General features: G+C 43.6%; 1 protein-coding gene across 1 annotated transcript; it reads right to left on the bottom strand.

Annotated features, from left to right (window-relative positions):
* Nucleotides 1-698: 698 nt before the first annotated feature.
* On the bottom strand, nucleotides 699-16,742 carry Nim1k (NIM1 serine/threonine protein kinase). The gene is made up of 3 exons (XM_028784423.1): nucleotides 16,451-16,742; nucleotides 3,036-3,304; nucleotides 699-1,448 (listed from the first exon to the last, which is right to left on the bottom strand). The coding sequence occupies exons 1-3, from the start codon at nucleotides 16,740-16,742 to the stop codon at nucleotides 699-701; spliced, it is 1,311 nt and encodes a 436-aa protein (XP_028640256.1).
* Nucleotides 16,743-24,567: the final 7,825 nt, after the last annotated feature.

The raw sequence follows: 24,567 nt of genomic DNA, 5'->3' as shown, positions 1-24,567 counted from the left end.
GAGCCCTGAGAAATACAGAGAGACCACTTGGTACTCACACAGCATTATCTGGAAATGTAGAAGGCAGGTGACAGAGGCTCTGTTGTGGGGATCACTTCCCAAATACACTACGTGAAAGCCTTTGTCATCCGTGCTCTTTGGAGGAATCTAATTTATAACCTTGGGTGCTGGGCGTGATATTTACTTTCTTTAGCTCACTATTGCTACTCCTTCATCCCTCCCAGCATACTGTCATCCACTCAAAGTGGCCTGCCTTAAAGATCTAATCCAAAAGTAGCAAGCCTCTAACATCAGATAACCCTGTGGGGAAGTGCGCAAGGCACCCCCCACTATTTGACATCTTCCTTTTAAAAACAAAAATAGTGGCTAGCAAGTGTCCACATTGTGTATTAGAATATTCTATACACAAGGGAAGGGAACTGAGTGGCTCAGCTGTTTCCTCAGTGCTTACACAGTGCCTGGCACACAGCCCTAAATCCATGTATTTCTCCATAAAGCAAATGAAGGCTGAAATATGACAAGAAGATAAAAACCGAAAGACATGCCAGCCTCTAAGCTAAGAGACTTTGTAGGAGGACGGTATGCATATCTCAAATTTATTTAAAAATTACAAAAAATGTTTCCATTCAAATTGTATACGAGAAAAGTTAAAAGCAGAAACTGCGCTCATGGTTAGCTCCCAGGTGCCCTAATATAATTTATAAAATTGAACAAAATTTAGATGTGTGTCTTATGCCTCTGTAGACACGGGACCCTTTCTTTAGGTCCCTTTCCTTGGGTTCTGGAAGTACCATTATTGGCACACTTTCCAATGCTTTTCTTCTTTGTACTCGATGTAAAATGATTCTATAGACCCCCGTGATAGAGCTTCGAGCGTCTCTCCCTTGGTTATTCCGGATGTGTTCGTCTGTAATCCCCAAGTGTTCTAAAGTGCTTTTCACCTCGTTTTCTTCTTCTTTGAGAGTGCTGGTTTCTGACAAATGTTTAGGATCCAGTTGGAAAGGTTCCAAAGGGGTGGGGTATGGCACCCCTCGCATCCATTCGTTACTCATGATGTAGTTGATCCCATACCTCTCTGTGGGCGTGGGCTGAAGGACTCCTCGGATGAGCCGGTGGCAAGGCTCTGACACATGCTGGGGTATGGTGTAGGTGCCCTCAAGGATGCTCTTCTTTAGTTTGGCCACGGTTTCTGCTCGAAATGGCATCGTACCAGTCACCATGAAGTACAAAAGGACACCCAAGGCCCAGATATCCACATAAACACCAACATAGTGTTCGTCCCGGAAGAGTTCCGGTGCAGCGTAGGGTGGAGACCCACAGAAAGTGTTCAGCATCTCGCCTTTTTTACTAATGGTGCTGAATCCAAAATCTCCCACCTTCACACAAGTGCTACTGGTATAAAAGACGTTTTCTGCTTTCAGATCTCTGTGAATAATTTGGTTTTCATGCTGTGAAGAAACACGGGAGAACGGTCACTTTTGAGGTAAATGACAAAGAAGAAAATATATCTGTTTCTCTGCAAACAGAGAGGCAAGTGATGATGGGACAACCTTAGAAATTCCAGAGAAAACAGCTTAAATCATATTAGCAAACCCTGCCATAACCTTTAACCCAGTGTAATGCTTGCACCTCCACAAATAGACTGGAGGTTTGGGTCTTCTGTGGGGTTGAAGACTGGAATTTGTGCCACACAGACTCTGGACTTCATGCCAGAAAAAAAAAGACCCAGATCTTATGCAACTGCATAATTTTGAAACACAATCTAATAATAAGCCTTGCTTTTTGAGGTCTTACCTTACCTGATTTTTCTGAGTGTCCCCTTGACTGAGACCAAGAGCAGGAAGTCTTGGGGCCTGTCCCCATCACCTGGCTATACTCCTTTGGGTGGGCTCACATAACTTAGCAAAAAGGAAGAGGTCGAGTTTGGAAGGTTTCTTGCAACAGAGTCTGCAATATGTCTCGAGTATGTGTCCCTTCCTGACCTTACACGCTAAATTCAGGCAATAGTCTGGAGAACTTTGACCGATTTAGTTTTAAAGACTTGGGTAAAGGTTTAATGCCATTTGTCCTAATGAATCCTTGGGGTTCAAAACGCAGGCTCCGTAAGCTAGCACTGGTCAAATCTACGTTCAGTTCTATGAGGTGTAACTGAGATGCTGACATTTGCTTCCTACGGCTGCTGTGGGAACTGTATAAGACACTGTGTGGGCGGTGCTCAGCGTGGCCCTTTGCACATGATTGCAGTTCAGCCTTTCTCTCCTCAGAAACCAGAGTGCAGGGAGAAGTGGCAAGCCACAGGGCTTCTGCAGACCCGTAGCTGTGCTCCCTGCTGGAGACTCTGATGCTGCCTCTCCTTGCTATCCGGCCGTTAGACCCACAAGTCAAGTTCCTTCCGTGTGCCCAGCCCTAATATGGCTGGCCCTATCGAGCACACAAAAAGATCGAATCTTGGGGAAGTTAGGCAGTGTGCTTTGCAAAATCCAGCCTCATATAAAGAAATAACCGGGAAACTAAAGAACGACTTGATTGAGTGTTAATATGTGGGGTACAGAGGAAGTAAGAGTTGGGGTGGTCACTGAAGACAACAAAGCTTGGTATCAACAGGCCTGAGACTGAAGCAAATTTCAGAGAGGGAGAGGGAAACTGGGGTGGTCATGGACTGTGGCTAGGACTAAAATATAAGTCATGGGATGAGGGATAAAGGCATCTGGTACAGGAAGGAAGAGCCAAGGAGCAGTGACAAGCCATCTAAGAGGTGCACTATGAGTCTGGAGAAATGAGCGTGGCCAATAAGAGAAGGATGCTCATCTGGCTTCTCCGAGTGGCTTCTATCGATTTCTGGAGAAGCTGCAGGCCTGCTGTGTACCAAGATCCTGGATGCTGCTTTGGAGGCAGGGACCATGGTCCCAGCCAGACTTCTGACGCTCACAGAAGGGGCTATGTTATTGCAGAGCCAACACTCTCTGTGATGGCGATGTGAAAATGAACCACGGCCCCACGTTCCCAAAGCGGGCAGAGTGGGAGCCCCTGCTTACCATGTGCTTCACTGCGGACACTATCTGGGAGAAGATGAGCTTGCTTTCCGGTTCAGAAAGCTTCCCCTCGGTGCTAATTTTCCCAAAGAGCTCCCCGCCTCCTGCATACTCCATGACGAGGTGGAGCTTGGACAGGGTCTCCACGACTTCGTAAAGACGGACGATGTTGGGATGGTGCAACTTCTCCATGCTGGAAATCTCTCTGGATAACAGCCTTTGGGTTTTCTGGTCTAACTTGGTTTTGTCCAGAATCTTAATGGCCACCTTTTCTGGAAAGAAAAAGGAAATAAAGGCTTTGTTGTTGTTGTTGACTTGTTTTAATGGGAAAGTAGAGGTATAAAGCCGGAAGGGTTCTGGGTGTTCTCCTTCATTCTGTTAGACATAGGTTCAGAGGCTCCCAAATTAATGAAAATTAAAAATAATCCTCAAGTCCACTATCAATATCTACACACAGATCTGGACAGCAACTCCTGCCTTCCAAAGAATATTTCACTTGGAATCTTTCACTGGGCTAAACTCCTTTACTTAGCCCAGAGAGCACTCCTGGTCAGGACTTGCTTGTCTTTTCAGTGTCAATGTCTGTGGTTCCCCTCCAACTTCCCCCTAGAGTCTGGTGTTCTTGAGACAACAAACATCTATGGGTGGGACCATTTCTTTTTTTTTTTTAATTTTTTTTAAAGATTTATTTATTTATTATATATGAATACACTGTAGCTGTCTTCAGACACACCAGAAGAGGGCATCAGATCTCATTACAGATGGTTGTGAGCCACCATGTGGTTGCTAGGATTTGAACTCAGGACCTCTGGAATTGCAGTCAGTGCTCTTAACCACTGAGCCATCTCTCCAGCCCGGGACCATTTCTTTATCCATTGTTGTCCCGATCATTCTGTCCCCCAGTCTTTATTCAGCTCAACCCTCACAGTCCTCCAAGTCTAGCCTTACAATTAACCTATCCCAGGAGGCCTCCCATGACATCACTTGAGACCATCACGACACCCAGACCCTGGGTGTTCAGAGCACACAATCTCAGCTCACTAGTTTATATACATTCCCTTCATTCTCACTCTACCTACAGGGACCGTGTTTTACTTTACATTACCTATATGCCTGACATATAAAGTCCAGGACACAGGCACACTTTGTCTATGTTGGGTTGGTGAAGGCTTGAAGAAATAGGCCCATCACTGTGTAGCTGGAGGGAGGACTGTACTGCTGGAGGGAGGACTGCCTGGTGCAATAGTTCTGGACAGGAGTTTGGTATAATGTGTTGAAATCTTAATGATGATTACATCCTTTAATACAGCCATTTCATTTTTTGCAATTAATCTTAAAGGAACAACCTGATATGTGTACAAGGGTGCATGTGCTACAGAGAACAGCAAGTAGCCAGCAAGAGATGGTTAAAGTGTGGGTCATCTTTGTTTATAATGATACGTCTCAAAACGATGCTAATCTGCACTGACCTCTACTTATGTTAAATATATAGGACATAAGAAAAATACAAATATTCACCTGTATAGAAAAATATGGTGAGATATTTCATTAACATGTCTCTACTTTTAAAAAAAGGAAGGAAGGAAGGAAGGAAGGAAGGAAGGAAGGAAGGAAGGAAGGAAGGAAAGAAAGATGGGTCTCCTGCATTCCAGGATGGTCTTGAACTCACTACGTAGTTAAAGATAACCTTGAATTTCTTATCCTCTTACCTTCCTCTCCCAAGTGTTAAGATTACAGGTGTATGCTACAATCACCTACTTTTTTGCAGGACTGAGATTTAAGTTGGAGTTTGTATGCTGTCTGAGCACTCTGCCTACTCTCCCAACCCCAGAAGAACTTATCTTCTAATTGGAGAATCACAGATAGTTTATCTATACATTTTGTATTGATTACTAGTAGTTGTAATTTTTCCTATGTAATAGATCATCGGATGAAAATTGTTATCATTAAAAATAAATGGAATCGTGCACTCATAATAAAACATCATTTTTGTTATTGTTAAGATTTGGCCAGCCAGGCAGTGGTGGCGCACGACTTTAACCCCAGCACTTGGGAGGCAGAGGCAGGTGAATTTCTGAGTTTGAGGCCGGCCTGGTCTACAGAGTGCGTTCCAGGACAGCCAGGGCTACACAGAGAAACCCTGTCTTGAAAAACAAAACAAAACAAACAAAAAAGATTTGGCCAGACTATCCAGGTTAGCAGACAAGTTAGAAGAGACTGGCTGTTTGACCTACTTGCAACATACCTGCTTTGGAAAACTTTGGTCCAGTGTTATTGGCATGAAATAGATGCCGCTTACTCAAAGCACGAGTGTTATTAGTGTGTTAAAGGTAAATTCAGCTTTCTGAAATGGACGGAGGTAGTAATGTTGTCTAATGTGTGGGGTGCTTCTTCTGTTGGAAGCAATATTAAGAAGCAAAGAGGCAAACCATAAATAATTAAGTCCCAGTTTTACTATCTCAATAGGCTATCAGCCCAGCAAATGGGCTTCCTCGCCCATCTTCTGGACATCCTCCTTTCTTGTTCCCAACTTTTCTACCTTTCAGTGATTTGTGCCAAGTGCTTCGTGCTGTTTCCCTGAACCAACATTTTGTAACAATCTATTGGGTGAGTTGTTAATGCAAGAGCTAACATTCTACCCTTCAGATTCAGTCTCTACAGAAGACTTTCCCTCTACGTTCTCCCCTTCCATGTCTCAGTATCAATCTCTGTGGGCCCTTTACCTCCATGCACTCTGAGTGTCCAACAACAGGAGGTGATACAGACCTCAATTTCCCTTCGACAGAAGCCCCCTGTGCCCTCCAGGCAAAGCATGGATCCCATGTGATTTAGTACTGGACTAGTGTAGGGAAGGGAAAGTGCTGTGGGGGTGAGTGCCTCTTTAGATTGCTCTTGGGTGCCTTGATTCATCATCTCACATTAAAGCACATGGGGTCTGTGCTTTGCTTCACAACACAAATGTAGAATGAAATAAGTCATTACTAAAGCCAGGTGTGGTGGCACATACCTTTACTCCCAGCTCTTGGAAGTCTGAGCCAGGCAGATCTCTGTGAGTTCAGGGCTAGCCTGATCTACATAGAGTTCCAGGATGGACAGGACTACATAGAGAGATCCTGTCTCAAAAAATAAATAAATAAAATTTTAAGTAATTTAACCCCTGTTATTCCAAATTGTTGCTCGCTGGTAGAAACATCTGTCTCCCTAAGGAACTCGGTCTTTGTGTGTACCCTTGTATTCACAGATGATGCATATCCAAGTCACAGAACAACCTTAAACGTCATTTCTTAGTTTCATTGTCTTGTACCTTTGCCACGTAGGCTAGGCTAGCTGGATCTTCCTTCTGAGGATCTTCAAATCTCTGCCTTTCACCTCTCACCTCTCACCCCTGGTATTTACAAAGGCACTCAGATGGCTGGTGTTTTATGTGGGTTCTGGGAATCCAAACTTAGTTGCTCACCCAGCAGAGGCAAATGCTCTACCAGATGAGCCAGCTCCCCATGTCCCATCTCCTCTTTAAACACATATTCAAAGAGTACATACTATGCATTAAGTATGGAGAAGACGAGCACTGTTCTTACGACCCAGTGAGAGAGAAGGACTTTGCAAACAGTCCTTAGGATAAGTATGGTTAACATTAGGAGCAGGTCAGAATAAAAAAATGGCATGGCCCCTCTGCATGAGAGGCTAGGAGGTGAGGGAGAAGCCCAGGGGATGGTACACGTGTTGGCCTACAGTAGTACATTTGTGCTAGAGAAGCTGAGGGGACCCCTCTGTGATAGAGATGGAGAGTGATGGATAGTGATCCCCAAATTATCCAGGAGGACTAGTAGGGTGAGTATCCACAGTCTCGGAGCCTGTTTTAGAGAAGACAGCCTTGGGAAATTCAAGGCTTTATACAGTGTCATGACCTTGACTCTGGCTGTAGAAAGAGTGGTCTGACTTCAGTGTGGGAAGAGCAGTGGGGCAGCTGGCTCCTCTTGGTGCTGGGAGATTTGGGAGGAGAAACTGCTCTTTCTCCATATCTGATACAAACTCTGACATGGGCTGGGCAGTGGTGTCACATGCCTTTAATTCCAGAACTCGGGTTGGGGGCAGAGATAGGCAGATTGCTGTAAATTCAAGGCCAACCTGGGCTACAGAGTAAGTTCCAGGACAGCCAGGGCTACACATAGAAAGCCTGTCTTGAAAAGCCAAAACAAAACAACAACAAAAATCCTCTGACATGGGTCCCACCTAGTGGGTAGCACATCCTTTCAACACAGATTTACAAGTTGGGGTGTCTTTAGATGTCTCTAGACAGATGGTGGTAAGGAGAAATGGTGAGTCATTGAGGCAGCAGGGCTGCAGGGTCCTCAGGTGTCCCTGAAATAGAAGGATGGCCGTTGCTACTCAACTCCAAATGGCCATTGCTATTTCCATCACAGATCTGATGCTGTTGGATTTTACTGCTTTTTAGTTTTTAAGAGAAGCCAGAAATCTACACATTTATGGGAAGGCTTCAGATTAGTAAGTATCCATAACTAATACCTCTAAAATTTATTCCTTCTGTATCATCTCTTCCCCTTTAGAGGAGTTATTACTCTCTTAAAAGCCAATGAGCTTTCTTTACAAAGGGTTATGCAATCGAGTTAGACCCTCGTGCCATCCTCCTGGGAATGACAGCACAGAGAGTCCTTTGTCTGCTAGCTCTTCTTCACCATTGCTATGCCGCCATGAGAAGTTAATATACTGACTCGATTCACTAAATATTTGCTAATGTTTAATATTTATAATAAAGGTGGGAGGAAACTAAAAGTTACAGCATGATACAGTATCTGATGCCAAAGAGCTCTGAACTAAAGCCCTGTGATGGTTTGAATGAGAATGGCACCCATAGGCTTGTATCTGAATGTTTGGTCTCCAGTTGGTACAACTGTTTGAGAGAGATTAGGCATCATGTCTTTGTTGGAGGAGGTGTGTCACTTCGGGTGAGCTATAAGGTTTCAAAAGCCTAGGCCATTCCCAGTTAGCTCTCTCCTGCCTCATGTTTATGGATAGGGATATAAGCTCTTAGCTAATGCTCTAGCACCATGCCTGCCTGCCTGCTTGCAGCCATGTTCCCAGACATGACGGTCATGGACTCATTCCCTGAAACTGTAAGCCCCAAAAAACTCTTCGATAAGTCATCTTAGTCATGGAGTAGTGCCACAACAACTGAAAAGTGACTAAGACAAAGCCTGAGGGTTTCCCCTGAGTCTTTGATTTTGTGTTAAAGTCTCAAATCTTTCCTTCTCAACCATCACCCCCAGGAACCTTCATGTCAGTGTTTCAAATCGTTACTAGCATATCTGTTCCTTCTTAGGCAAAGTTCTATTTTCTGTTAAGTCATTCCTTCTGAAAACATAGTCAACTCTATGTATCCCTCTCCCTTTCCTTCGCTGGTCCTGCCCATCCAAAGGCCCAGAGATTTTAAATATTCTTGTTTGAATTTCTACTTTAAATTTTTATGTGTGTATGGTATTTTACATGTACGTATGTATGTATGTATGTATGTATGTATGTATGTTCACTCTCATGCATGGGCATGGGATGCCGTGTGTGTGTGTGTGTGTGTGCGTGTGTGTGTGTGTTGGGGGGAGGTGTTGGAGGTCTCTATTTTGTTGCGTTGGGGTCTCTTGCTAAGCCAAGCTCACAAATTCAGCTAGTCTAGGTAGCCCCCTTGCTGTTTGGATTCCTGTCTTTGCCTCTTGACATTACAGACTGACCCACCTGGCTTGTATGTGAGTCCTGAATATCTGATCTGGTCCTCACACTTGCAGTGCAAACACTTTATCCACTGAACCACCACACCAGTCCGGTTTTCAATATTCTAAACCATTGTTCAACCTCATCCTTCCTCTCCATCCTCCTTGCCATTCCCTTGGTCTCAGTGTGCATCATTGTTCATTCATCTGGAACATTCCACTGGCTTGAGTTCACCCTGCTCACAGACGTCACGTCCCATCAATTACTACTTCGCAGTCTTCAGTGGTTTTCTGAATCCTGAACGACAAAACTCAGTCCAGCAAGAGTCTTTGTGGGCCGGCCAATGCTTACGTCATTGTCGTCCATGTTCTTCCCTGACACTTGCAGGTGTCTCTCCCCAGCTCTCTTGAGCCACCTTACACTTCCCTCACGGTTTCTCACCTGCAGGTACTTTACAGGTCTTTCTTCCTGGAGCTTTGACCACTGTCTCCTGTGAAACAGATCTCAGGACCCACTGCAAACCTTTCTAGATTCTGCCTTGGCCCAGTCAGCCCACTCTCATAGCCTGCCTCTGGGACAACATGTACTGTTTTCAGTTAGTCTCCTCTGAACAGCTATTAGTACCCGTAAGATAAGAGATGCACCATTTCTGTAGACTCCAGAACAAAGTATGCACTCAGGAGACATTTAATATATGTTGTTTGTTTGTTTGTTTGTTTGTTTGTTTGCCTTTAATGGTAATTGGGGAAACGGGTCAGTGGGTGAAGCACTTGCTGTGGACACTTGAGGACCCAAGATTGTATCCCCAGCACTCAAGTGAAAGCTATAAGCACTTGTCCTACAGGGAGGGGAGACAGGTGAATCCTCCTGGACTTATTGAGAAGCCAATCTCCCAAAACAGTGAGCTCCAAATCTATTGACAGAATGAACAATGTAAACAAAATTAACGTGGGCTCTTATGATCAGCAAGAATTGGATTCATGATTTGTAACAGAAAGAGGAGATGAAGTTAGAAAAGGGATGGAGGGTTTGAGAGGAACAGGAATCAGTGTGTATTTATGGATATAATAAATACATTGTATTCATGTATGAAATTGCCAAATAATACATTTTTAAATGTTCTTAAAGGTGAAGAGACAGGAAAAGATTCCAGTGTCAACCTCCAGCCCCAGCAAAAAAGTACAGGTTAGCACATCACCGCCCCCCCCACGCATGTGCACATACGCACATGACACACACAAATAAATAATCACATGAATAAATGAAGACAAATGAGTAGATTAATGAGTAAACACACTGAAGGAGAAAAAGTAAAGCCGAGGAAGGAGGAGGCCATGAAGGACCGAGAACAAGAAAGGCTCGGGCACCTGCGGTTTCTCTTATCTTCGTTGCGGACAACAGATGGGACATAAAACATTCAGAAGCTCCGGGCATCATTGCTTTTGAGAAATTTCTAATCAGCCTAAAAGGGGGTTCATGATGGCTCTCAGCCTAACATATCTCCCTCCAGATCCCAAGGGAAGCTACACTATCAGCTATAAAAATAAACCTCCAGAAGAGAGGTCATCTTCTTTCTGGAGATCCAGAGTAGCTGGTGTCTTTATTGTTGTTATTGTTATTATTTTATCCTTAGCCACTGTCCTGGGAACTTCCAGAGCATTGAAATGCTTTCCTAGAAAACCTCAGGACAATTCTGGCGAAGCTGGCTTTGTACAGGGGCCACATCTTTGCAAACAACTATCCATTTCCCTGGCCTCTTTTGCACGTGCCATCCCATAACCAGAGGTGACACTGTACCTTTGATAACAGAGTTAGGCTATGGTGACTGGGCACAAGAAGGGAATATAAGCCTCACAAAGCACCACCTACACACCAGGGAATTGTTCTCTGCAACCCAGGCAGATGGACATACATGTAGTTAACTTTATAGTGTATCAGGCAGGAAGCCATGCAATTCGTATACACAGTGATTATCATTTTTTTCTCAACTAACAGCCTGTCTACCAAATGTCTACACCATTGCCTTACCCCTGCCTCATGGGTTTCTCACAGCTTAGCTGGTTATTCCATAGGTGGTAGATACACTTGCCAACCATGGTACCTTCTTTATTCTCCTTAGAGATACTACGGCCTATAGTTCTGCTGAGAAAGGAATAGGCATATGGCCCTAAGGACTGTAACAGCCTTCACTCCAAGGTAGCCATCACAGCTGGCCAGTGAGTAAACATATTTTCTTTTCAGAATTGGAACCGAAATAGATTGGGACTAGTGGAATGGGGGCGGGCAATATAAGGGAGGTTGTAGACCTTGAACTAGCCACCACAGTTCCTGGCCAGGATGCACCGTGGATCACAAGCATTAAATGTCATTCTGTTTAAAGAGGTAGAGAGATATTTATTGTGATGGCAAATACCGTGATGGTAGTGATAAAATGTAATCACGGGAAGCCATAAAATCCCAGGAAGATTTCAAATCCCATGAGTGACAGGACGGAGACTCTGCTCCAGGTTCTCACACCTCTTTCTGTTCGAGCGAGTTTGAACAGATCTATGTTCCCGGAACTGCGTGATAAATGACACAGGCCTGAAGAATCTGCACTACTTCGAAAGAAGTCTAATGTTATCACTTAATGAACATGTCCCATGTGCTCTGTCTAGTGTATGGTATGTAGCATTTTTTTTTCTGCTTAGTTTTTTTGTTAACTTTACAAAGGCTAGCGTCTTCTGGGAAGACAGAACCTCAGCTGAGATCAACTGTGACAATGCTTCCATCATATTGGCCTGTGGGCAAGCATTTTCTTAATTAATGGTTGATGTAGGAAGGCCGAGGCCACTGCACACATACTGTGAGTGGGACTACCCTTGGGCAGATGGTCCTGGGTTGTATAAGAAAGCAGGCTGAGCAAGCCACGGAGAGCAGGCCAGTAAGCAGCACCTGTCTATGGCCTATGCTTCAGGTTCCTGCCTTGAATTCCTACCTTGACTTCCATCAATGATGGGCTTTGATTGGGATGTGTAAACCAAACAAAACTTTCCTCCCCAAGTTGCTTTTGGTCAGAATGGTGTTTTTTGTTTGTTTGTTTGTTTGTTTTTAGAATTATTTATTATGTTTTATTTGTATGAGTACACTTTAGCTGTCTTCAGACACACCAGAAGAGGGCATCAGACCCTATTACAGATGATTGTGAGCCACCGTGTGATTGCTGGGAATTGAACTCAGGACCTCAGGAAGAGCAGTCAGTGCTCTTAACCGCTGAGCCATCTCTCCAGCCCCTGGTCAGAATGTTTTATCACAATAGAAAGCAGACTATAATAGTATTATATACTTTTAAATCTGCTCCACACAACAGTATCCTATGCAGCTAATGGCAGCTAATCCTCATCTCACTTTACACATTGGGAAAACACACAGAACAGAGACAGAGCTTTTTCAAAGCCACACAGATAGGAAAACAAAGAATCACAATTCCACGCAATTCTGACTAACTCTGAAGTCCGTGTGTCTCTCAGGATTGCCCTGCCTTTCCCCATGTGAGTCATGATAACTCTTTTCTCCTGGACATTGTCTGACGGGAGAAGGACAGACAGGAAGTCATCTGTAAGAAGACTCCATGCTGCTTTTGTGAGATTTGGTTACTGTTACAGTTTGGCTATAACATATCCCTCAAAGTCCATGTGCTAGAGACTTGGTCCTTGGTCCATGATGCTTCTGGGAGGTGGCAGAAGCTTAAGAGGTGGGATCTACTGGGATGATGTTAGGCATTGAGAGTGTCCTCTTGAAGGGGACACTGGGACCCTGGTCTCTCAACGTGTCTCCCTTGTTTGCTTCTAGTCCGCATGTGAGGGGCAGCTTCATCCAGTATAGCTCTCACTGAGCTTTAATGCCTCACCATAGGACCAAAGGCAATGGGGTCAAATAAGCATGGATTGAAACTTCTTAAAGTTAAAACGAAATAAACATCCCCCTCCTCAAAGCTTTATTGTCTCAGGCGGTCTGTCATAGTACCGCAAAGCTGACTAACATAGTTACAGACTCGTATTGTTCCTGGTTGTTTCCTGTTTCTTTGACAAAATCACTGCTTGTGAGTGCTATGAAAGTGGGGAGAATGTCCAGAGTCTAAAAGCACCATCAGTAGCAGCTAACTTCAGCTAGCTAGTCAGAGTCATGGTAGAGAGACATGCCTCTTCGACACTATCCCAGAGTTCCAAGGAAGCCCTGTGAAGTAAGATGAAAATTGTATACCCAGCTTTGTTGCAATGTGGGACCAGCCAGTTCTGAACCTTTGTTTCCTCATCTATAAGACCGAAAGAGACTGGATAACATCACAGTTTCCTAATATGAAGCCCTTAAGATTCACAAGGCACAAAATAATTGTCACGCCCCAGGCAAGCCTTAAGTAGCCTCCAACCACGTAAAATGTTATTGCAGAATAAAAAGTTATTCTAGCCAATTCTCCTAATCAATGCAAAAGGAAAGTTTTGTATTGGTTGTTTTACTCAATTACTTTTGGTTAGCTCGTAATTTCTTCCTAAATCTTTAAAATCTGTTCAATTTTATTTTACCATTATATTATTACATCCAAAATTTTTACCATTAGCTTCCAAGCACCCGATGTTTTTTTCCCATTATTGTAACATGAATTTCCTTTTAAAATAAGTTGATTTAAATACAAGATAAACTTGTGGGGATTTTTTGAGGGCCACTGTTTATTGAGTAGCTACTATAAGACACTAAACTTCACACATGTTATCTAACAAATTTAAGAAGCGTGGTCTGTAATTTATTAACAATACGACAGAAAACAAAGCAGTTTGCATGGAGTCAGATGCCTACTTAAGTTTGTGAAATCAATCTTCCTGATCCTCAAGTCAAAGCTCTGCCTACAATGTGTACTCGCCCCATCCCCCATTTCCTCTGCTAAGTTCTAACACCTGAGCTATACTCACATGCAACCAGAGCTGGCCACATCAGGGAACCGCCTTTGTATCTTTCAGGCTTCCTGTAGCATGGGTGTGGACTGTCACTTTCTGGTGTGGCTTTATCCAAAGTCTCATCTATTCTCCCTAACCATAATGTCTGTCTCAACCTCTGGCCCCTCACCTCCTTGTCTTTTTCTTTCATTCTGCTCTAGACGACTGAAAAGTCACATCCATCCGGGTTAGATCTGCCTTACTAGTCTAGATGTAGTTTAAAGCTAGGCAGTGGTGCACATCTTTAATCCCGCGTTTTGGAGGCAGAGGCAGGTGGATCTCTGATTTGGACCAAAAAAACACCAAAACCAAGTCTGGATATAGTTTTATGAATAAAGCTTTAAAATTTGTCCCTGAAGTTTGACGTTGTATACTGAAACTTTCCATTGTGTGTTTTCTGAATAAGAGAACCAACGCATAGGAACACTTGTAGAGACAATGTTGAATATTCCTAACCCAAAGAAATGGTAAGCACCCAAATAAATATGGACCATGTTCTTGTATGATCATTGCATAATGTGTGTGTGTGTGTGTATGTGTGTGTGTGTGGTATTCTGTATCCCAAAAATATGTAGACTTATTGTGCAACTAAGTTAAAAAATATTTTTAAAGTTAAAGAAAAGGGCCAGAGAGCTGGCTCAGATCACTGCTGCTCTTCCAGAGGTCCCAGGTTTGTTTCCCAACACTGATGTGGCAGCTGTCAGTCATCTGTAACTGCAGTTCCAAAGGATCCAATGCCCTTCTCTGGCCTCTGTGAAGCTCAGGCATACATGCGGTGCACTGACGTACATGTAAGTAAATACTGATACACATAAAATAAAATTAAAAAAAATTCTTTTTTTTTCAAGACATGGTTTCTCTATGTAGTCCTGGCTGACCTGGAACTCACTCTGTAGACCAGGTTTGTCTCAAACTCAAGAGATCCTGCCTGCTTTTGACTCTCCATTGCTGGGAGGAAAGGAATGTGCCATCATTCCTCTCTAAAAATAAATCTTTTAAAAAACTAAAATAAGAAAGAGTCTGGGTGCCGGACAGTGGTGGCACACGCCTTTAATCCCAGCACTTGGGAGACAGAGGCAGGCGGATTTCTGAGTTCGAGGCCAGCCTGGTCTACAGAGTGAGTTCCAGGACAGCCAGGGCTATACAGAGAAACCCTGTTTCAAAAATAACCAAAAAAAAAAAAAAAAAAAAAAAAAAAGAGTCTGGGTGTTCAGAGAGAAAATGAGTATATTTAAAACCACTCCAGGGCTGAGGTATAGCTCAGTGGTAGAGGGTTCACTTACAATTGTACAATGTACAATGGCCCTGGATTTGGTTCTCAGCACCACATGTGCACACATACAAACCACTCTGCACATATGAGCTCATATAAACATGAAATGCTAACTATTAGACCTGGTGGCAGAGGCCTGTAATCCCATGTACTTAGGAGACCGGGGCCAGCTCATGGTGTATCTGGGCTACAGAATGAGTTCAATACTGGCCTTGACAACTTAAGGAGACTTTGACTCAAAAGAAGAAAATGGTGAAATTAGCATCCCAAACAAGTCTGGGAATGAGAATTCTCTGGAGCATCACACATAACAGCAGAGTTGGAAACCACAGTCCATAAGGAGTACAGGTTTATATGAGGAATGAAACTCTGTTGAAAAGGAGACTTCAATTTTTCTTTGATTGCACAAAGGCAAGATAGATGTACCTGAAAAAAATCTCATCAGTAACTAGCATTGATTGATCATTTACTCATTCTTTCTGACACCCAAAGAAGCAAGCACTGTTTCTGGGTGTATTTTGCCAATGCAAACTGTAAAACTGGGAGAGGGACTTTAGTTTACAGAGATGACTAAGGTAGCTGGGATGCAGAAGTGTGAACCCAGACACCCAGGAGGCTTCAGGGTGAGGAGGAAGATTTGATGCTCCAGTGACTTCTGAGTGTATGCACCAACGTACACGCGCTCGTTAGGGGTGTGCACACTTATGATGCTTTTTATTTGGCTGTGCTTGTGATTGAACTCAGGATCTTGCACATACTGGACGAGTCCCTTACCACTATTAGGCCTGTAACTTTTCCTGCCGAGGTAAAACAGATGAAAAGGTCTGGGACTAGGGCAGAGCTAACCAGAAAGCCAAAGAGATCTCTGATAGAAGAAAAGTAGGACCTTGGGCCATGGTAACAGGCGAAGGAGACAATATCAGGAAGGGTCTCTCCGGTGAGGGAAATGCCCATGAGCTTCAGATGGTGGTTTTGGCATGCTGACTGGCCAATTCCTAGCTCTAACTAAGCTGGGCTAACTCTGGGAAAGGGCCCAACTAGGGTAAGCTAGCAAAAGCACCCTGTGCTCTCCACACTGTTCCTCCCTTAGGCCAAAGTGGTGAGTACTGTTGATCCAGTCCCGGGGCCACCAGCAGCTGCCAAGTGTGAAGTGAAGTTTCAAGTGTCATTGGGAACATCTACAAAGAATACTTAGGCAGAAAAGGCCCTGAGACCAAGCCCTCCGTGTCCCAAAAGAACAGGAGTAGTCATCTGTCTGGTTGGTTAGTGGGGGACCTTGGAATCTACCATTTAGAGACCTCGTGGTCTAGGTGTTTTGTAACGTTCCAGGCCATTGTTTATGACACACCAGTACAAACCTAAGCCACAAACAAGGCCTTAAGTAGCCTTCTACCCCACCCTCAATTAGGCCCCAACACTTCACAGGTAATCTTTGGGAAGTCGGATCCTACCTTTGGTTAGGGAGTGAATCCCCAGCTTGACCTGGGAGAAGTTTCCACTTCCGATCTCTCCTCGAATTCGATAGAAGCCTATGCGTTTCCCCAGCGTGATCTCCCTCACCACCTTCTCATCTTGGCACATGTCCTGAGTCAGTTTCTCGAAGGGTGTCAGCTGGCGCGGCTGGTCCTCCTCGCTGTCCTTGCCGCACTCGGTCTGACAGCTGCTTTCCACGCTGTCCCTCCGGTCCCAACTGTCACAGTGCGTGTTCACCAGGCCGCCTCCATTCACAAGCACTGCAGTCATCGTCTATGCTGGCTCATGGCTCCATCTCAGCCCAGAGCTACTGTCAGGGCAGCTTGCAGGACAGGCAGGGGTGGCAAGTGAGGCAAGCTTGAGTTGAGGCCTCCGGGAGCGAAGTGTCCATGAGATTGGGGAGAGCTGAGCAAAAAGTCCTTGTGGAGACCCAGTGACAAGATAGAGCCCACACAGCCCAGCGGGGCCTCACTCTAGGCCCTTCCCGCCTCCCCTCACCTCGGATTTCCAAGCTCGAGCTGTACAACCAGATGCACATTCAGTTACCATAATTTCTCCCGAGGTGGAACCTGATGCGCTGTGGTAGATGGCTGCAACAGGGGGGCAAAGGCTCCACTCTGTTAATTCCCTGTGTAACCAGGCAGTCTTGCGCTCCAGAGTGTAAAAGCCCCTTGGCGATCCCCGAGTCCCTGCAGCGGGGGTTCATCGCTGACCTTCATTTCGTTTTTGTTTTTTGTTTTTTGTTTTTTGTTTTTTCTCTTGCTGTCAAGTCGCAAGACCCCGGGGACTTAAGAATCTGAACTCCAGAAAGGAAGAGTCTTGCAAATCAGCCTTTGGTCACACAGGCAGCCAGAGAAGGATTAAGTCTCCACAATGTCACTTTAGCCGGCCTTTATTTAGATGAGCCCTCTTCTAAGCCCTGAGCTGTCCTGAAAAGTTGGCAGATGACAGCTCATCCTAAGGATAGAGAGTAAAATAATAATTAACACATTCTAATGTAATGCACAAGAGAATGTGACACTGTTTTATGAATACTTTTATAAAAGAACTCTACAAATGACATATTAATAGTCGATGCTAAATTACATATTGTTGAACAAAAAGAAAAGTCAACATGTATCCATGCCCACAGTACACGTTTTAGGAACGCCTTTATAGGTCCATGTATCCTTCAAGCAAGGCAATTGTATTACTTGAAGTTTAGGACAATATTTGTATTGTATTAGCTTAGTTCAAAAATATATTTTTTTAAAAAGATAATGACAAAGGTTATCGATTTTCAAACTGCCTTCCATTTTTGTGAATGTGTTTTAATCTCCTTTATTGCCTTTGTATTCCGAGACAGCTTCTCCTTCACTACTTGTTTTCATTGTTTCTGTGTCTCAAAGGACAAAGACAACCTCTCCACTATGCTTATTCTTTCTTTATATTTCTGAATGGGCTGTCAGTCTCCGAGCCTAGCCCTTTATTGGTAGACAGAGACGGAGGGCACATGGGGTACAGCGTGCGCAGTAGTGATGCGCAGTGGTGTGGACGCAGGCCTGTGGACTCTCCAGACTGCCTCTACCCTCTATGCTGTCAATTGTCACAAGTTCATGGAGTCCTTTGAGATGTTAACAAAACACCACTAAATGCCTTCTTTCAGAATCCCCTTGGTGGCCGTTTGAATATTTTTCGAAACGTCATTTCTCCACAATGGTGGAGAGCACATTCTGTCCCCGCTTCCCCTCTCACAGCATGGAATGCCGGCTCTGTGTGTTGAGCGTTCACTAAATGTATATTGAACTTGGTTTTTGAACTTGAGCATTTTTCAAACGAAAAATTTGGCAAACAAACAACCAACCCAAAAATTCAACCTAAAAGATTGCCTTGGACATACAGATTTCCAGTCTGTTTGAAAATATTATATTCTTGTTATGAACAGGACTGCCTTATGGTTGTTATAGGTTAAGTATGCAGTTGCTATAGGAACGGTTAGGACACTCATGCCCAGCACTCTTCCTCTTTCTGGATATGAGGACATGAAGGTATAAGAACATAGAATATAGGGTTAAAAGGGGCCACATAGCAGTCACTGACACACTTCTAAGGTAGAATGATTTAGTTGTTAAAAAAAAAAATGTTACTTGGGAGGCAGAGGCAGGCGGATTTCTGAGTTTGATGCCGGCCTGGTCTACAGAGTGAGTTCCAGGACAGCCAGGGCTACATAGAGAAACCCTGTCTCGAAAAACCAAAAAAATAAAAATAAATAAATAAATAAAAATAAAAATAAAAAAATGTTAAGACAACAGTTTCTTTATTGGATTGGGGAAAATTAAGACAATAATTAGTAATTGTCCTGAGCTTACAGGCTCCTTTGAGATGATAACAAAATCTATGACCAGGAAAAAGCACAGCCATACAATTTGCATCCAATGTTAGAGAGTTCACAGATACTCGGAATCCTATCTCTGTATGTCTGGCTAAGGGAAGGTCAAGTGACACTAGGTGCCATCAGATTTGCAACACGGAGCTCAGGAGAGACAGGAGTAACACTAACCATAACTGTGAAAGAAACTTTAGCTTAACCTATGCAAAGGAGAGGGCTAGCTTGGGTGTGGTGAGTCACAGTTCAGCAGGCACTATGAACCTCGGCTGTCCCTTTCTGGACTGCCACCTCACCCAGCTGCCCTTGACAGTGGCCTATTTTACCAGAGCTAAATAAATAAAGAAGGTGTGCTTTGTTCTGTCTACACCACAGGGTTCTTTACAGTGCCTGGCACTCATTTTAGTAAGTTTGTTGAAGAAGAGATGAACTAAGCACCAAGTTATCCAATGTTAGACTTTGGGACGATTTAGCAGAGGTAATTTTTTTTCTTTTATTTATACACTAATAACACTATCCCAACATTTACTTTTAATTATCTCAGGAAACTTACTCCAGCACTTCCTTTCCAAAGCCTGGGCTGTGTTGTACCAGCTGTTAGGACTCTTGACCCCACCCACCCACCGGTGTAGATGGAAATCTTGGCTGCAGTTCTGTCACCCAGTCGCAAAGTGTTGCAGGACTCCTTACAAATGCATCTTCTTGTCTTTGTTCATTCCAAGGGTTCCACTCTTCTCCAGCCCTCAGGACACCAGGCCCCTGCTTCCTTTGGCCACTACACAATTGCTGGTCATACCATTACTCATTCTCTGCTTTACTGGCTCCCAAAGCTCTCAATTTGGACTCTGGGTCTTGAGCTCCACTCAGGCCCTAAAAATTATAACAGTGCTTTACCATCACTAACCTAATTAATATTTAGAGCCTGCTAGGAACAGCATTCCACATGGAGGAGAGGTCAGATGTGACTGCTGACGGTGGTCAAGCTGTGTAGTGGTTTCCGAGTTGTATAACCTCAAGTTAGAGTTCTTGTGATGTGGTCTTGAATGGATTCTCTTAACAGCCAGGGAAACAGTTACTCTTCTACTTAAAGTAGATAAAGAAGCTTTCTACAAATGTACAAGAATGAGGTTTGTATTGAAGATGAATTGAAACTTGTTGATCATGCTAGTAATCCAATGCGGGGGGGGGGGATGAAACTTTTGCTATTTCAAAATAAATGACGTAAGTAAGTATAAACAAAAGCATAAAACACGGGGTGCATACCTCAATGGTTAGGTTGAAGGTCGCAGAGCCAAAGTCATAGGGACTACTTGAGTGTGAAAGAGAGCAAGAACCAAGCCTTTGTTTCTCCAAAGCTAGGCTGGAACATCCTCTGCCCTCCTATGGCAGCAGGAGAGAACATTAGGTAAAAAAGTTGTTTATGCAATCCTTTCATCTTCCTGCACTTGAAGTTTCTCACAAGGAGGGGAGCAACCGTTTACACCTCCAGGCAGGGGATTTTCTTTGGTTGGACTAACTCAGGAGAAAACAGCATCCCAAAAGCTACATTTGGAGATTGTGCAATGCAAAAGCTCTCTGACTTCCCACTGCACAATCCTTGGATGCCAGTGACACACACGGGGAAGGAGGGAGGGAGGGAGGTAGGGAGGGAGGGAGGGAGGGAGAAAAGAGAAGAGAAGGAGAAGGAAGAAGAAGAAGAAGAAGAAGAAGAAGAAGAAGAAGAAGAAGAAGAAGAAAGGGAGGGAGGGAGGGAGGGAGGGAGGGGGGGAGAGAGACTGAGAGAGATGGAGAGACACAGAAAGAGATAGGGACAGAGACAGAGAGAGTTCCTGTCAACTCTTAGTGTGTTCCTTCTAGAGTGAATGGGCATCCAAGTATCACCAAAGGAAGAGCTCCAAAATGGAAGAAACCATACCTACCCAAATCACCACAACAGCCAAAAGGAACTTGAAGGACATAGAATAAGAAAGAAGCAGAAAACATCCATAAAACCAAACCAACACACACATATACCACCACCACCACCACCACCAACAGAAACCACTCAGCAAACAAGAGCTCTTTTGGGAATTAAATTATTTACTTGAAGATTTTATTTTTTTAAATCTAGAAGAGTTGAACAATAGAGTAGAAAAGAGAAGAGTTTGGATAATCAAATCAGAAGTGCCAACATCCAGTTATCAGAGTTTCCAGTCACACTGTTACAGTCTCAACAGTGACAAACATACATCTCTGATCACAGTTGAATTGCCAATAAATTCTGGACTTTTCTAGAATATTTATGAATGAGGAGAGACTCCACACACTTTCAAGCTCCACTTGAATGAAAATATGAATAAAAGAATGTGTACAAATGGTAAGTCTGCATAGCTGTATATGTCCACAAGTGAATGGTAAATCTGCATAGTTGTATTTGTCCATGGGTGAATATATATTAACTTTACAAAGTTTTCTCCCCACCCCACCCACTGGGAGACTAACATGGGGTCTCTGTTGATAGAAATTCTACTTAGAGTTTAAAGAACTGCTACCAAGAGTAATATCCTGACTGCCTTTCTACAAGAATCCCCAGACATCAAACTAGATCATGTTGAAAATTAGACAGAATAATGGAGTTAAGACATGATTAATTTTGGACTAAGTCTCCCATTTTTCAGATGCAGGTAGTTTCCGCTGTTGTTCTTGCCTTTTGCCCCTTTGATTTTGGCCAGTTTTTATGGACACGAATAAGAGCTTCGAAACTCAACCACACAAGTATATGGAGTCAGTCATCACACATCAAAGTATCCGAGGAGGAGGTAGAATGCCCCTTAATTATTAGCTTACTACTGCCGCACAGCTATGCATTAAATAAGATGAAAGAAAACAGAGCTTCCTTGGTAATTTAGTTTCTTGACTTGCAACACGCTGTGAAAATAATATCAAAGGAAGACATCTTGCCTTTGTTCTCTTTGTCTCCATTTCAAAACTTCTGGGCAAAGCTTTCAGACATTCCCTTCATTGGTTGGCAGGGCCAGGCTTGCTTAGAGGAAAATCTGGGTGTTTTATTTCTTTCTTTATTTATTTTCTAATATGTGGCAAAGAGATTGGGTGATAACCGGACTGTGGTTGTAAGCCTTCTCAGACACATTACACTCTCACCGGGATCGGGATCGTTAACAAATACAGTCCGTTTGGAAGTTTATGTAAGCATTTAGAAATCATTTGCATCATTGTTACTTTTGGCCCTAGCTCCTATTTCCCAACATATGTACTCAGATCCCCATGGGGGAGCAGTGAGGAGGTTCCGAAGCAAATGCAAAATCAGGGTCAACTGTTTCTGCGCCAGTGCAGCGCTGCCGCTCTGTAACACCGATGCTTCCTGATTTGATATCACAGGATGCCTCACTCTGCTGCTCATCCTAGGTCTTCTGGAATCCACCCATACTTAAAATCCATGGCTAGCCCGATCAGCCTCCTGGACCTACATCTCTTTCGTATTGAGTTCTGCCACAGTAGAGAGTCCCCAAGGAATGGATACCCTGACAACACTGTGAAGTGAGCCCTCTTCAGTCCCCTCCCATGGATTAAACAAATAGAATCTAAGGGCAACTGAAGTTAACAAAGTTGCCTTTGAGTTTTCAACTGTCGGCTTCTTGAGGGTTGAGAACTGAGTGTCTAGGTCGCCTATCAACCACGCATCACAAACAAACGAGAATAGAAAAGACCATGATCCAATAGAAGTATTTCAGGCTCCTGGATGCTGAGTCTAAATTTTAATTCCATCTCCAAACATAAACCCTCTTGGCACATTTACGAGACAACTCTTGCCTTCAGACAAGCGGAGGATGACATGGAGACAGGTCATGAACCTGAACCCGCCATGCACTGACCCACAGCAGGTAGCCCTGAGCAGAAAACCAAGCACATCCTCCATGTCCCCAGAAAGGGCTAATTTAGGAAGCAGCGTGGGAGCACTCATAGTTATTTGCAGCTCACAGTTTATTTTTAGAGGCTTAAAATGTTTGCACATCAAAGCCCAAACTGCTCTCTTTTACCGTTCTGTAACTTCACTTGGTCCTAGTGGGATGTATTCTGGAAGACAGGGAGAATAACAGAAGTGCTGGGATTAGGGAACTTACCTTTATTTGAGCTAAACTAAGAAGAGTCTATGGTTCGCAAACAGTAGGGTTACTGCTCTGGGTGAGGGGAGAGTACTACAGAGCAAACACTTCTATTATCAGAAACTTCAGGTGCATTTGAAACTCTGATGAGTCTCCCTTATCTGTCGCTGATGTCTGCATACAGAACAGGCAACAGACTTGAGGTCAGTGCCTGGGATCAAATCCAGGGCTTCGTGCAGGCTAGGCAAGGTGCTCCTCCAGTCTTTGTTGTTAGGGTTTCCTGGTGACTCGATGTGCAGCCAGTTTTGAAAACCACTGTCTTATAACATAGACACTTTGGGTGGGCGTGCTGCTATACAGCTGAAGGCTGCTCTTTCCAGTTGCCGCTGTAGCTGGGTTTGACTGTATGCCTGTGTTTTAATTGGGACTCTGAGCAGAAGCAATAAATCCAGTTGTTAGGCTACTGTCCTAAAGAGAGAGAAGTTCAGATACCAGTATGATGTACTGTGGGGAACCACAGGCCCAAAGCAACACGGATAAGCGATCATGAATTGGTACTCCTGAAACTGTGAACCAAAATAATGTTTTCTCTTATCAATTTACTTACCACAAGTATTTGATCATGGCAAGAGAAAGCAGACAGGTGGGGCTTGGTGCTACACACCTACAATTCTGGCATCCAAGAGGTTGAGGCAGGGGCATTGTAAGTTTGTCAGTTGTATCACAGTCTAGTCTACATAATAAGCCTCTATCTCAAAAAACATGCACATATCCCCCCCTCCCCAAATGTGGGGGGGGGCAGGAAGCTGTCTGGTTCAGATTCTGTATTCTTTAAGCAACCTGATGGCTATACAAGGAGATGCCTTGACTTTTGACTTCAGATTTCATATTGTCTGATCATTTTACAACATGTCTAACTACTTCTATAACTAAAAATTTGTATCTGTCTACATCTATGTATCTGTTTATACAGAAACAGATATGGAAGCTGGATAGAGACAGATAATAGACAGAGGTTAGTGAGCCAAGGACAGACAATCAATTGCAGAGACTTCAGAATTCAATTATCTGGGACTGCAGAATAATTCAAATATTTATACTTTTGTGCAACCAAACCCCACAAATCTTAACTATATCTAATTCTGTGGAAGAAAGAACAGTGATCCAAAATAAATAAATAAATAAATAAATAGAAAAAGAATGCCATTATAACTTCTGAGTAAAAAAGCTAGTTTCAACAAAACAGTATCATCAATTTATTTATTTAAATGTTTTTGTTACAATTTTATTTATCACAGAATTTGTATGTGTGGACATGTGTGGACATGTGTGGAGGGCAGAGAATAATTTTGTGAATTCAGTTCTCTCCTACATGGATTTTGGGGGTTGAATTCAAGTCACAGCAAGTGTCATTACTCACTGAGCCATCTTGCCAGGCCAGCCATCTTACTTTTCCTGTAAGACTGTACATTTTGTAACAACGTAAGTTTCATTGGCTTCAAATTTTGCCTGTACTTGGTCAGTGAGTGTTTGCTCTATAGTATAGAAGCTTGAGGGAAAAGGAATGTAAAGCTTTGCATTCTCTCTCTCTCTCTCTCTCTCTCTCTCTCTCTCTCTCTCTCTCTCT

Source organism: Grammomys surdaster, unplaced genomic scaffold (assembly GCF_004785775.1).
Source record: "Grammomys surdaster isolate TR1022 unplaced genomic scaffold, NIH_TR_1.0 99, whole genome shotgun sequence".
In the NCBI taxonomy this organism is placed as follows: domain Eukaryota; kingdom Metazoa; phylum Chordata; class Mammalia; order Rodentia; family Muridae; genus Grammomys; species Grammomys surdaster.
This window is presented reverse-complemented; position numbering and strand designations above follow the sequence as displayed.

Coding starts and splice junctions, on each gene's coding strand:
- Nim1k (XM_028784423.1), bottom strand. CDS start 16,742: ATGACTGCAGTGCTTGTGAATGGAGGCGGCCTGGTGAACACGCACTGT. Junction 3,305..16,450: donor GATTCACTCCCTAACCAAAG/GTAGGATCCGAC, acceptor TTTTCTTTCCAG/AAAAGGTGGCCATTAAGATT. Junction 1,449..3,035: donor TGTCCGCAGTGAAGCACATG/GTAAGCAGGGGC, acceptor GTTTCTTCACAG/CATGAAAACCAAATTATTCA.